Source organism: Clupea harengus, chromosome 12, assembly GCF_900700415.2.
Source record: "Clupea harengus chromosome 12, Ch_v2.0.2, whole genome shotgun sequence".
Lineage (NCBI taxonomy): Eukaryota > Metazoa > Chordata > Actinopteri > Clupeiformes > Clupeidae > Clupea > Clupea harengus.
The window spans coordinates 5,461,561-5,476,644 of record NC_045163.1 but is presented as its reverse complement, the minus strand read 5'-3'; the positions used below and the strand labels follow the sequence as shown (position 1 = coordinate 5,476,644).

At 45.2% G+C, this 15,084-nt stretch overlaps 1 protein-coding gene across 1 annotated transcript in view; it reads left to right on the top strand.

Moving 5' to 3' along the window:
• The window catches only part of LOC105890643 (splicing factor SWAP), an 86,572-nt gene that overhangs the window by 11,186 nt on the left and 60,302 nt on the right, over positions 1 to 15,084 (top strand). The window contains exons 6-10 of the mRNA XM_012816708.3: positions 47 to 150; positions 1,633 to 1,834; positions 8,159 to 8,426; positions 8,700 to 8,948; positions 9,590 to 9,683. Of these exons, the coding sequence (XP_012672162.2) occupies positions 47 to 150; positions 1,633 to 1,834; positions 8,159 to 8,426; positions 8,700 to 8,948; positions 9,590 to 9,683 (917 nt within the window). The remainder of the gene's footprint in view (positions 1 to 46; positions 151 to 1,632; positions 1,835 to 8,158; positions 8,427 to 8,699; positions 8,949 to 9,589; positions 9,684 to 15,084) is intronic.

The window sequence follows — 15,084 nt, the reverse complement described above, 5'->3', positions numbered from 1 at the left end:
GTCCTCTCTCTCTCTCGCTCTCTCTCTCCATGTGGCTCATCCACAGACACACAGTCCGACGACTCCGACGATGACTGTGGCGATGGCAATTACCTGCACCCCAGCCTCATGGCACCCAAGAAGTGCTCACGGCTGGAAGAGCTGATGAAGGTAAGGACCTACCTCCACCCGCAACCTCCACCTTTCCCTCCCGCCCTTCGAAGCTGTTTTTGGGAGTATCACTTACTGACTCCCAAAGGTCAAATATAGCCTCATTGTATCCCCACTGCTGACATAAGTCAGCATGGAATAAAATATGAACCAGGGTCATATCCACCCCTGTTTTGATCTTAGCTCTTCCTATCTTTTGATAAACAAAATCAACCAACCTAAAAGACTTCATATCAGCTTATCTATTAAGGATTCAGAAATCCTCTTAATCATTTTAGATGTGTGTCCGTGTCGGCCTGTCAGGTCAACAGTGTCCAGTGGCGGCCTAGACGTCCATCAGCTTGGATCACTGCGGCACCGTCTCAATACTCTTTTATGTGCACTCCTGTCCTCGTTCACTCCTCCATATCGCCCATAGCCCATGCGCTCAGCATTTGCATTTTTCATGGGGTATAACTGCTCACTAATTGCAGCCACAGATTGGATTTTGCAGCGTTCAAGATGCCACAGACTTTTTTTTTACATATTACTATTAAGTCATACCAGTCCCGACATAATTGGGCCTGATATCAAAGCGTCTAACTTCAAAGCACTTAAGATTGTTTGTTTATATATTTTTTTTTTCTCCTTTTTTATTTATTGTAGAATGACAAGTAAGAAGCTGTGTTTTCTTTCTCTGTCATCTAATTATATATTCTGTACGGTTAGCCCATGTCAGACAATGTCATTTGCAGTGTGGCGCACAACCCACTTATCAGATCTTCCATCCAAATTAAACAAACTGTTTTTTGTTTTCCTTTTCCCAATATGAAAGAAGTTTGCTCTTTTTCTTCTTCTTTTGCTCGCTAAACTGTTGATGGGAGTTAGAGAGATAGGAGAGCTAGGCTTCAAAGTGTGAATCTCATCTTCAAAGTGTGAAGCTATTTAGGGGTCCACGCAGCGATGCTGCTGGATCCCTAATATATTTTGACCATTTATTCGAAAATGGTGACTCACGCAAGTGAATTTACAGAGATTTTATGAGATTCTTTGGACACTTGCCAAATGTGGTGGAATTTCATCCATAGAGGGCACTGCAACATATACATTTCATTGTCTTAAGAACTGTTTAACCTAGAAATTTGGAATTTGGTGTGCTTTTACCTTCCATTGCAGCTAGAGGTTAGAGAATAGCATTTTAGAATATGATTTGATTTGGTCTGTGTAACTGCTCTGTATGAGGCTAGTTCTTATATAATGCATTTTGTTTAAGACAATCCATAAACCGGGTGTCAAGCCAGTCACTGAAGGTATTAGTGTTGAACATCTCCATAAGTGCCTTGATGATTTATATGATTAGTTAAAGCCCAGAGTAGTTGCTCTGTCACCTAGTCTCATATCGAAATCATTGTAAAACCACAACCCACAGTGGCCCTTCAGGAACATGATTGTCTGCCTCTGTTTGCTGCTGGTCTCTCTCTAACACCTGCTTCTATTCGGCAGCCCCTGAGAGTCATTGACCCAGATCACCCACTGGTAGCGTTGGTCCGCAAAGCCCAGCAGGAGAAGAACAGCATAGCTGCTGCCGCTGCCGCCGCTGTTGCTGCTGCTGCCGCCCCAGTGCCAACTCCAACACCAGCTCCAGCTCCGCCTGAAGAAGAGGTGGCTCAGCCTGTGGTGCCCACACAAGCAGAGTACACCGATCGTGAGTAAAGCTTCTTTATACCATCCATACTGTGGAAGCGAGAAACTGAGGCAAACACTAAATTACTAGCTTGAGAGGCCTTCAACAGTTACTGAGAGCTTCTTCACAGATGATGGCTTTCACACAGCATGGAAAACTCTCTACATATGAGTTTCTTTAGCAGGAATTGCTAATCAGCAGGTTTGATTCAATGAAAGGCTTTTGGGGGTCATCACTTTTCAAACTTCATGTTCAGCACCATTTACAGGCTGGCCATTCAGTGGAAAATGTTTTCAGATAGTATGAGTAAATGTTAATAGCTTCACATTCTCTGAGCCAAACTTGATAACTAGCTCGTATGCAGAGAGCATGCCCTGACAGCGACTTTCCACTCGGTTCATCAATAGAATCTGTTGCCTCTGCCTACTCTGGTAGAGATCGCACGGAATGCTGTTTGGCTTCCAGAATGCTGCTTGGCTTCCAGAATGCTGCTTGCTGTTGTGGTATGACCGCTAAACAATGGAGTCTGGTTATTTGATATTCATGTCCAAGCCAAGGATATCCTCTGAAAGGATGTTTGTGTAATTGAGGTGACATTGGAAGCGTAATCTGTTTGTATAAATCTTTATCAAGACGGAGAAGTTTTGTTTTCTTAATTAAATCTCCATGACTTGTTATGTCAAGGAATTCAACTCCCTGTACAAGTGTCAGCCATTCACCAAAGGGAAAACATTTTGTGAGCCTCACTGAGTTGGGTTTCTTGTCTGTTTGAACGATATTGCTGTGTATGTGTTCACACGGAGCTCATTCAAACAAGCAAAGTTTTACTCCGTCTACGTCATCCAGTTCCCTTGCTTGCAGTCCATTCTTTTAGAGAATGGTAATTCTCCCCAGAATGCAGTTTGGCTGTTAGAAAAGCCCTTTATTGCCACTGAGTGCAATGTTCAGTATATTGGCCGGGAGACAGATATGCTTAATCGTATCTGTTGTTGATATCCTTCAGTGTCTCATATGAAAGGGAGCTTAACTTCCTTTGTATGGTTATTAACCTTGGATGGCATGTCATTCATGTAAATGTTTATATAGGAAAATGTGTTGAATTAATCTCCTGGAACGGGAATGTCAAGGAATTAAAAGCACTTGTGCAAGTGTCATACACTGACTCGAAAGATGTCTTCTGTTTGTGTCATTGAATTGTGTTATTTTTCAGTGTGTTACATCCGTTCATCCGCTTCTGAATAGACTGCAGATTCTGTCCTTGAGGTGGGGAGAAGGCTAGCAAGACTGTCCTTTCCGTCTAGTATATTCCGACTTCAGACAAAGACTTCAACCTGACAGAATTGTGCTGTGAACAAATAGTTTTCTACAAGGCAATCCTGCATTGCAGTTCAGGCAGCTAAGGCTCATTCCCTTTATGGAGACCCTCTCCTTTTGTTCAGCTAGCCAACAGATCAATCCAACCCTTAACTGTCAATTTTCAAGTGATGATAATGGTTTGTTGAAGTTTTCTTTGTTTAATGCAGCTACTGTCAGTGACAAGATGGTGGCTGTGGTCCTGCATGCATTATTGTGCTCAGAATGGACTTGAATGACATTGACCGTGTCCTTACCAATGTCTTACTTAAAGGTTAGTTTAACCATGTGGAAGAAGAAGAACAAGAACAGTGCACTTAGTCATTCCACTTTAAAAAGGCAATATGGCATGTCACTCTTTAGTAAAGGTATGATTTGTGATAGCGTTGACATTATACCAATCTGTCTTTCACAGCTGAAAGCCCTGGCAGTCTGTTGTTTTCAGACAAAGTACAGAAAGCTTGAGCCCAGCCTTGCGTCCACAAGCCGAGTTTGTCTGTGTATCTAGAAGGTCAGTGCTTGAGCAGGGAGAACAGGAAGGACTATTAGTCTCCCACACACTCTTGTATCTCCCTGACTCTGGGTTGTAAACAGACAGCAAGGCCAGAAGCTCCATGACAAAAAAGCAATGCACACACACACACACACACACACACACACACACACACACACACACACACACACACACACACACACACGCATGATGGGTCTCTTCTCATACTCTGACGTTTATGTTCGGACACAATCTAGTGAGTCCTCATGTCGAGGAGAAAGGGCAGGGATTGCTACTGGGTCGGAGGGCTCCTTAATGCGTTCTCTTTTCCACTTAATGTTTATTCTCTCCAATTGCCATGCATTTAGAGGGTCAGGACAAATGAAACTTTGGAGGCGGAGAAATAAGCTCAAAGAGCAGGGGGAAGAGAAAGATGTAAATGTGTGTAAATGTGTCAAAAAAATAAAATATATATATATACTGTATATAGAGAGAGAGAGAGAGACTGCTCAACCATATCCACTCGTTTGTCTCAGTTTGCATGACTGACATCGGTGAAGAAATTCTTGCTTGCAGTGAGCAGACTACTTCCCCCCTGAATGTTCACCTTCACATCGTTTCAAAGGCAAACCTCCTTCATGTTGCAGAAAGTGGAGCCCTCTGCATTGCATGACTTCTTTTCTGCCTGTTGCTCTGGTCCTTCACACAAGTTCCAGTCTCGAGAGGAGCAAGGTTGAAGCCGCTTTTTGGGATGGGATGTTCCCCTATTTGTGCATCAGGATGAGCAGAGAGGGACCAGACGGCACGGTCTTAACTCCTGTCGGAGACTCATTGTCTGTGTTTGTTGGCGCCGGTCGCACCGTTTTGCACTATTGATCAGGCAACATGGTTTGATGTACTAAAACTGACTCCGATATTTTATTTTTCCCTCTGAAGGACTTTTATCTTTTAAGGCTTGGAAGTAAAGAGCATTAGTTATTTTGCTTCCCTCCAAACCACTGAAGCAGAGACCACTGAAATATGATTTTGGGGTCAGGGAAATTTTTTTGTGGCAGTTAATTAAATTTCCCTACAGTGAATGTTGGTTTATTCCAACTCACTGAATGGAGCGGAGATAGCGATGGAAATTGACCCCGTCACGCTCCACAGACGTGAGTTGATGCCTCATCTCCGTGGTGTGGGAGTCTGCTCGGATGCGTCCTGACCCAGACTAATGCTCAGAAGCTGGCGAGCTGCACAGCGGACCCCGGCCTCCTCTGCCGCAGCCCTTTGTGTAGCCAGGCGTGTGACCTCTGACCTGTTCTCTCGGGATCACCCCAACTCCAAAGCTGCGAGCCACATGGTCACCACACCTCATTAGACCTCCTCTGCATGGCCGTGCTCAATCATGAATGTCCAGGATGCATTTGCTTGTTGGCAGAGATTCAGTCGCCCACGGTCTCGCTGCTTCCACCAAACCCACTTAGCTCCCTGATAATGCCAGCCAACCACCACTAGGCTGTCAGTATGGGAAAGGAGAAAGAGAACCGAATCCCTGGGTTTTCCTTCTTTGTTTTTCTTGCTTCACTTGGCAGCACTAAATCACACCTTCAAGCAGCCCCGGCCTCAATGGATTCCTCTAACTCATGCTCCTTTCCGTACATTGAGGCAGTGTGTTTTTTTTTTTTTTTTTAGAAGACAGATGTTGAAGGCAGGTGAGGGCCAAGAGAACCTTTGATCTCGGCTCTGATGGTAATGCAGTCAGCCGGCAGTGACGGTGTCCCAGCAGTACAGGAACGGGGGCAGTGTTGCCGTTTCACTGATGACTGCTTTGCCCTTAATCTCGCAAGAACTGAACCCCCCCCAACCCCCCCCCCCCCCCCCCCTTCATCAGCATCCTGCTGCTGCTTGTCCTAGTTTGTTTTGTTGTTGTGTGCATTATTCTGGGTAAAATATCCCTCATGCCCTGGAGGTTCCCAGAGGAGCTCAAGGTTGAAGTCACATACCTTACCTTTCTGCAGGCCCTTCCGTGCGCAGTGATCTGATGCTGGGAGACTGCGTCTCACAGAGTTACCACTCCAGACTCTCTGTTGGAGGAAACTGCTTGTCCCCCAAACAGAACCTGGGTCTTATATATAAAACTTAGGTCAGACCTGGAAGTGTGCAAGTGCCTTTTGTGTACCGTTTCTGTCTGTGGCTACTTACACACACACACACATTCCAGACTTGAGAGGATCAAAGTTGAAGCCTTTTTAGGATGATTTATTCCCCTGTTTGTGCATCAGGATGAGCCGAGAAAGGGATTCATGTGCATCTGTGAGGTCTTGATGCCTGTTGGAGACCTATTGTCTGTTTCTGGGGACCACTATTGATCAGGGACGGTTTGTCAGGGCCGAGACCACTTTCATGATCTTGTTGTCAGTCCTTTGAGTCCATAATGGTTTAGTGTTCAAAGACTGACTCGTTTGTTTGTTTTTTTTCCCCTCCTCTGAAACACTCTGAAAGATCTTTTTAGGATTGAAAGTAAAGGGCATTATCTCTTCTGCTCTCCTCCAAACCACCGAAGCAGTGACCGCTGAAATATGATTTTGGGGTCGGGCCATTTAGTTTGTGGCAGTTAATTAAATTTCCCAATGGTGAAATGTTGTTTTATTGGCTTATGGCTGGTTTTTCTCTCTCTAAATTGACTAATTGATCCTGCAGACAATCCTCTACTAAAGACTGCGTGCTTAAAACGAAAAACATTCAATTAGGTGTAGCTCTGGCCTTTGGGGACGTCAGTGAAGAATCTTGCAGTGAAGTGTTTTTCTTTCAGCATAGGGATAAGCATGTGGGGTAAAGTTATCTGGCCTTTGTGTGTGGCTCCCTCAGTACCTTCACAAGGAATTTAACATTTTGTCCTGTGTATTATTAAACAACTTGTGCTGAAAAGAAGGCGTGATGTCAAGAGCCTTGCCAAATTAAATCAATATAACGCTTTTGTGACTCCTTGGCAGCACAGTTCATGCAAGTAAGTGGCTCTGAAATGACTAAAGCAGAAGGTTTGGCAAAGATTTGCGAAGGTGTAGAGCATTTATCCTCATGCTAGGCGCTCCATAGCAGTTAGGCTCCACATTTTATGGATGGTCTTGCTGTGTGGCTTTATCTATCTGGGGGTACATCACTGTGGAGGCTCCTCGACCTAATGTGGAGGCTACCCATGTTCCTGCTGTGCACGGGAACCGTCGTCCGCCCCACATGTTTCAGACCCAGAGTGTTTCCACAGTGGTTCTCCTTGAAAACTGGTGCGAGTCACTTATTTCTATACATGCAAAGGAATCATTTAAGAGACTACCAAAAGTGTAGGAGATGGGGAGAGAATCTATAAGTTATTTATGGAAGGCTGTTTAAATTCAGAGCAGCATGTTGCCAGTTAGCCTTGCTGCCAACTTCAAATTACGAATCCCCTCCAACAGCATGTTCAATGTTCCACGTTTCCATATATTTATCTCTCTTTTTCTAAACTGCTCATTTTAGCCACTGTGATTCATATCTGTCAGTCATAATTTTCCTTTTTATACTTGGGTACATTAACATTTGCAGTTTTCGTATACTCTCCTAAAAATAGTGGAAGTGAAAGAACATCGAGCTCGCAAGTACTTAATTGTTTTTTCTTTAGTCAGAGTTTCAGCGGGCCATTTAGATAGTCGAGGGCGGATGAAACTGATGTCTAATAGCTGTAATGAGAGGCTTTTGGGAAAATAGACATTGTGAGGAAAGACACAGGGTATATCCACTTTACTTGAATCACTTCCAGCGCAATCTGATCATAATTACTTTTGGTGGCATGGAACAAAAGGCAGATTTAGTGCCCCCCCCCCTTTTTTTTTTTTTTATCCTATCTTGTTTCATTTCATCCTTTTGCTTTTCCTGCTCATTTTTTTAAATCCATTCTGACGAGTACATTTAATTAAGCAAACCACGATCCAGACGTCAGATTATTTTAAGTTTCTCATTTATATTAACATCAGATTTTTTTTGTTGTCTGTTCATATGGGTGGGAGTATATATGAAATATACCATATGAATGTATGTATGTATGTGTGTGTGTGTGTGTGTGTGTGTGTGTGTGTGTGTGTGTGTGTGTGTGTGTGTGTGTGTGTGGGGGGGTGTGTGTGGGGGTGTGTGTGGGGGTGTCTGTGCGTATACATCAATGTGCTTGGATGTGCATGTCTTCCCTGTGTTTGGCCTCCTGCTCCTGCAGTGAAGGTTGAAATCAGATTAGCGTTGAGTGGCGGCCGGTCCTGGATGGATGTTTCTTCGTCTCTCCCACTCAGAGCAGTGAGGCTGTCACACTTGCTGGGAGCTTACACGTGTCATAGACACAGTGGGGAAGGATAGGGGGGCACGGTGGGGGGGGGGGGTGGCGGTGTAAAAACTGTTTGAATACATTTATATGCACATTTTTTTTAATCCTTTTTTTAAATGATGTTCTCTCTTGCTTTTCTTTCCCTCTCTCTGCTCTCGCCTTGAAACCACAGCTAATGTTGCTGCAATGTACTATGGGTACTGCATGCTCCCGGATGGCACGTGCTGTCTGGCGCCGCCTCCTCCTGGGATCGACGCCAGTGCATACTACGGCTCTCTGCCCCATGGCATGATGCCACCTCCTCAGGCCTCTGCATTGCCACCGCCCCCAGGGACGACCCCTCCACCTGAACCGATGCCCATCGCCCCCCCCATCCCTGTCACCATCTCAGCTCCCAGTCAGATGTATCACATCGCCCCGGCCATCAGCACTGTGACAAGGTGTGTATGTCGTACCCCACACTCTCCCTCTGTCTCTCTCTCTCACACACACACACGTGCGCACGCGCACACACACACACACACACACACACACACGGACAAAGCCTTTGCTCTGGTGTGCCATCTGGGAAGTACAGATGGAAGGGTGAAGTGGTGCTAATCACTCAGTCCCGCTCACTCTCTCGCTTACTGATTCATTGTTTGTACACTCATGTTATTCCTCCATCTCTTCTTATGTGAAATGTGTTTTTTTTTATTTTTTTTATTACCCAGCACACAGCCCCAAGCGCCGGCCGCACTGCCCACGCCGCCCGCGCCGGTTGCGCCGGTAGCCCCGCTTGCGCCGGTAGCCCTGGTCGCCCCGGTCGCCCTGGTAACAACAGCACCTAAAGTGGCGACTCCTCCCCCCACCATCATCCCCCCACCCCCAGACATACAGCCGGTCATCGACAAGCTGGCCGAGTACGTGGCCCGCAACGGTGACAAATTTGAGACCAGCGTCCGCGCCAAGAAAGACCCACGGTAAGCAGGCTCCTCCACCCCCTGCTTTCTCACGCATCTCACTGTAGTCAAAGGAGCAGAGGGAGAGAAGGTTACTCATGCCCTTTCATTGGATTACATGATTTACATGTTTGACTTTCACCTTGAATTCCAACAACCAGGCATTCTAACATATTGCATAGATGTATACTTTGTTCTGCAAAACATCTGCCAAAGGTTTTGAGTCTTTAAGTTCAAACAGATCCAATGAGAAAAAAGCAGGAAACTTTGAAGAGAAATGAAACATTTAAGGATAATTATTTATTTCTCTAAATTAAATCTTGGACTGGGATCAGAATCATTGTGACACCGCTTAGGTTAATGCTTCTAACATTTAAAGAGCTTGTTCTCGTTTGAAAGCAGATTTAAGCTTTATTGCAGATCCAGGCACCACCGCCTATGCACGAGTTCTTTAATTTTTAGTGTAATTCTACCACATGGCGAGCCAAGAAAGTTTCCCTGTGGTCGCAAACTTGAAACTTCACTTACTTTGACAGAATCACTTTTTTAAAGGGAGTAATTGCGTGTTGCACTACAAATGCTCCTTTGGTCAATTGCTGCATTTGTTCCTTTTACTCTTCGGCTCCCCGATCACTCAAACCCCCCCGCCCCTCTGCCCGCAGGTTTGATTTCCTGCAGTCCTGGCACCAGTTCAACACCTATTACGAGTTCAAGAAGCACTACTTCATGCAGAGAGAAGGGAGAAGTCTGCCAGAGGTACTGTTTCATGGTCTATTTCTTGCCCCAAACTCTTTTTTCTCTCTCTCTCTCTCTCATCCTGGGTTCATCACAGGCTATAGGGTTGATATGATTGTGTTTGGGTGGCACCCATATTCCCATGGAGGTGGGATAGCTTTCATGAGACAATCCATTACTTTTGTTCAGGTAGGTGGAGGGGATGGCCTCCTATAATGGAATGCCAGGCAAGCCCCAATTTCTCTGTCCTGTGTCTCCGAACAGTAGTCCCTTTACCATCATTTGAAGATGACAAGACCTGAAATTTCCGTTCCCTCTGAGAACCAATGTTTCAAAGAAATCGGACATTATGGGGATATAGAAAAGGTCCCGGAGTGTGAAGAGCTATAAAACAACTTACTTCTCACTCAGTGAAACCCCATAGGCAAACACAAGAGCCTACTTGCCACTAAGCCCAGTTTGCAAAACACACTAAGCAAATGGCGGAGTTGTGACATCCAAACGATAAAAGCATATGAATAAATGAGCAATTTGCCCAGTCAGCAGCTAAACAGATATCTCTAAACTGCTATTGGTATAAAGCAGAGATGTCTGTGTGCTTAGAAAATGGCAATGTAAAAAAGGCCTCTGAGATCCACCATGGTAAATCAATGTCCTTGGCGTATGGAGGTTAATGGTGCATTCCAGTTGTAATCGAAAGTCAGAATTTCCAAGATGGCTGCCCCCGCACGTCAACTTTATTAGCACTTCTGTCTTAATTGTGTCACATTAAATCAGTCATACACACCGTACTGTCCAACTTCTATCTGTGGACATGTTGCTATGGTATTTGTATGCGCAAAATACCGTGTAATGCATTGTTATCAACTGGTATTGCTAACATCTGGTAACAATTGCTAACAACAACAATTGGTATTGCATTTGTTTTCCGACTTGTTACTGGAACATGATGTAATTCCCAGCTCAGAGTTCCAAGATAAATGGAATGCACCATACCACCTGATGATGTGTTACCATTTTGAAGATATATTTAGCTTGCTTGTTGAGGGCACAATGAATTGGCGCTCTGGGACATGGAGCATAAGCAGATGCTAAAACAGGGGTGGTTTTCTGTCAAATCCAGGCTAGCGAAGATAGAGATGAAGCTAAGTTAGCCATCTTATTGAAACCAAGGCTACACCCTATGTTTACATTGTACATAACGTTACAGTTTCATTGTTAAGATATGCACTCTTACTCAAATGTAAGTCATTTGAAAGTATTTAGAAAGACAGCATAATATATATATATATTTAGTCGAAAAAAATACACCTGCTATACGTTGGAATAAACACGAGAGGGCGCATTTAGAACAAATATTGGCAAAAACCAAAAAGGATCGAAAAGTGTCAAAATAGGTCAATATTATGGGTCGACCTTTTAACCTGAGGGCTAATGAGACCTGACACTTGATGTAGAAGGGGCATAGTTTGTACTTCTGACATTGTGTGAACGCTTGACTTGTTTGTGCTCCTTTTTGGTTGCGAATATAACCGAGGTGGAGCAATTTAGCTAGCGCGTGTCTCTGTCTGGAACTCGAACCCTGTAACAGAGGAGTGGAGGGGTGCTGGTAACGGTTGGAGCTCTGGTGGCAAAAGGCTGCCTGGCCCAGGGGTTTAGACGGCGTGGGCCTGAAGCAGCTGCAGCTATTTGTGACTGTTGCTGTTCCCTCTTGGGGATTCTCTAGACCGGCGGCCTTACGGGCGGCCGATGAGTGGAGGGGGGCGGGTGAGACGATGCTTACGAGGCAGCATCGCTCTCAGGGCTTTCCCCTGTTTACCTTTTAAACCTCAAAAGCCACCTGTATGCCATTCACAGCTGGACCGAAGAGGCATGTTTGGGAGACGGGCTGATCCAGGAAATGCACTCATGTCTGACAGGTTGAGTCACAAGTGTCTCTCTGCAACCACAGCCAGGCCTATTGTCCGGCCTGTGGACTGATAGACTACATTATGCACACCACCCGCTGCTCTTTAACAGGTTCCCCCTATCCAACATGCCTAACATGTCCTCCTCCTGCTACGCAAGGTATGTTAGTAACATGGACACTTTGTATTGAGCTCTAGCTGTCTGGATGGCAGATTTATAGATTTTATCCAGTGTAGCAGCCCAAAAAGCGTGTCTGCTTGCTGGGTAAGAGGTCGGCAGGTCTAATGGCAACTGTTGACAGGCGGCACCAGATAGCTAGCTAGGGACTGCTCACCACAGGGGAGTGACAGGCCAATCAACCCCCAGGCGTGCTGCAGCTCAACGGCAAATGTCCAAGTAATCTGTATCTGCCTGTGGTGTGCAAGGAGAGGATGAGGCCAAAGGTCGGCCATCATACTTTTCTCTCTCATGTCTTCCACCATGACTTCATCTGAGTCTAAGAGGGAGATGGAGTCAACCTCGTGAGCGGGAGCAGAGGCAGCTCCCCCAAGGGAAGATCTCCACCCTCTACGGCCATCTGGCTAGGAGGAATCAGCGCAGGCCAGTCAGATTTAATTAATGGAAAGGGGGAAAAAATCATCTAAAAGCTTGTTGGGTGGTAGTGAGATTATGGGCCATTTACCTTTTCAAGGAACTCGATGTGCTCTGGCAACGTGTTCTCCATGTGGATGCAATGCTGGCATTCTGCAGGGTTAGCCAACCCTGCTTAAGCATGTTTAAACCCAGGCAGTTTAAACACGCTGCGTGAGAGTCCCCTTGATCAATTGCTACGCCTCAGGAGTTAGGAGTTAGGACACGGACGGTATCTGCAAGCTGGTGTAGATCAACGCATGTTGCAGGTGAAGGCAAAGAAGAGAGTGAAAATAAAAAACCTTGAGGGCTAGCCATGTCCCCCAGCTACCACTGCTAATAGTAAGTGTAAGAGTAAGAGCTACATTAGCAGTCAGGAGAGGGAGAGAGAGAGAACAGCTAAAGGAGTTATGCTGAATAAACTCTGATAAATGAATGCAATGCACTTAAAACCACCACAGCCTGAATCCCAGAGGTAAGCAGAGAGTATGCTAACCACCGGGGAACTTACATGGTTAGCATTAGCAGCTAGATAGGTGGAAATGCTGAGAAGTCGATCCCTACCAGACAAGCAGTTACTACAACGCCTCAGAGAGGAGTGTAAGCTCTGCAATTGGGACAGTTAAGTCGTAGAAACGTGGAGTCCTGGTAAGTAAGCCAAGATAGAAAATAAGCAGAGGCTTCAAGAGTTGAATCATGAGTTCTGAAACGACGAGTTATGATGGAGGTAATGATGGGCAGTGGGTTATATAGTTCATGACCAGGGCAGAGTTAGGCTCCTCCCAAAGGCTTGATTGTAGGTGTATCAACGTCACAGTGACAGAAGGAGAACTGCCCAGTGTGTGCGGGAGTCTAGTCACGTTGCTGGTAGCCACATTGGAAAGCTTTCTGTTTGCTTGCAGATATCATGTTTAACGAAACACAGACCAAGGCCTCTGTTGTTGTTATGTTGGTTTGTGTGTGGCCACATGTGTTTTACATGAGTTAGTTCAAGGTTTGAATGGCTCTCCCTTGTTTGTGTGTGTGTGTGTGTGTGTGTGTGTGTGTGTGTGTGTGTGTGTGTGTGTGTGAGATATCCAAGGTTGTTAGTGCCTCTGTTGCACATCATCACTCTCCACACACATTTGCACTGGAAGGAGGATTTTAATGAGCTAGTCTTTAAATGGTAAATGGACTGCAGTTATATTGTGCTTTTCATAGAGCACCCAAAGCGTTTTACATGTTAATGCTTCAGATATCTACCCATTCACACACAGATGGCGGAGGCTACCATGCATCAGGGGCAGTTGGTGGTTCAGTGTCTTGCTCACTTCGACTCCATTACCTCCTGAACCAGTGAACCACAGTTAATATTTACAGCATGCTAAGGCTAATTATGCTCTTTACTAATCGTTTCTCCAACATTACTCGAACGTTACTCTTTTACTGCTGCATGTTCCTGTGCTCCTTCGCCAGACATCAAAGCCGGCCTCCAGGCGAACACCCATGTCTGATATGCACAGCAGCGGAACATGGCTGAAGGCTTGACTTAAGAGAGCTGCTCTCACCTTGAGTTGCCCCTGCTTTAAAGCCTGATGTCAGGCTCTGTCGGAGGAAGGCAGTTTGGCTCTCAGCATCCCCCCCCCCCCCCCCCCCCCCCCCTCCATCGCTCCCCTGACTGATGGATCCATTTGGATTCTTGATGTTGTGCAAAGACAACATGCACCCTTAAAAGTCATTGATTTTCTTTTTACCATGTTTGACTTTCATCCAAGGACGGCCAAAGTTCCCTGCTACAACCTGTGGCATCAGCTCAACATGTCAGTTTTGATGCAGCAACTGGATGAGCATATGAGTTCATTTGCAAGTCAATTTTCTGGCTGAAAATGATGTATGATAAATTATACCAGTATTTTCATATTGGACTAATATACTTTGCTCTTCTAGTGTTAAGATATGCTATTTTTTGCCATTAAGGCAAAAAAAATGTTTTCCCCCATGTTCAACATTTGTTTGATCAAGCATTGACCTGAAAACGAATTGACACAAACCTCAGAACGGGGCACATTTTTTGCTGTGCCATGTTTTATTAATGACACCCTGTTGTTTGTTAAAGGAAGCCCTATCCTAAAATCCTCTGGGAGAAAAAAACAAACATTACCTTTTTTTTTTTATCCTTTTCCTGTGAAGCTGCAACAGATGTGGCCAAACGTGTAATGGCCGACCCCAATAGCGCTAGCTCCGTGTCGGGGTCTCGAGTGCAGTGCCTTCGATTCAGACTGACGTTCTACACTTCCTCAGTGCACTTCTGTTTTAAAGCACTTAGTTTACTCTGCCATCAATGGCTTGTTTGACATTTATGAAGTCATTATTAGATCCCACCCACCCATATCTCTCACTCTCTCTCTCTTCCCTCTCTCTTCTCCCTTTCTCTCATTAGGGAGTCAGCTCATCTGTCATGTTCACTGACCATTATGGGGGAGATGGACCCCACTCCTTGCTTTTAAAACCTTTTATAAAATAAATAAATTGGCTGACGAGAATCAACTGTCTTCAGGCTCCAAACATAAGCAGGCAGATGTTTAGTTCCCTCGACTGCCTGAAAGTGGCCAGGCTGCCGTAAGTGTCGGAACTTGTGTCCAAGACACACATTCAAACAGAGGGACAATCATGTAGCCATTAAACAAATGGAAAGTGTTTAGTGTCAGGATTTTAATGGCCATCACTCCCTTGGCAGTCAGTGGATTTCTGTATTAACGATGTCATGCCAGGAAGCTGGTTTATCTTCAGACTGGGAAACTGAGTCCACACTTAGATTTGTTCATCGACTTGGATGGTTTTTGTAAACACTTAGATGCTGAGGGATAGGTCTGTCTCGCTACAGACTACAAAAAATGTCTGACCC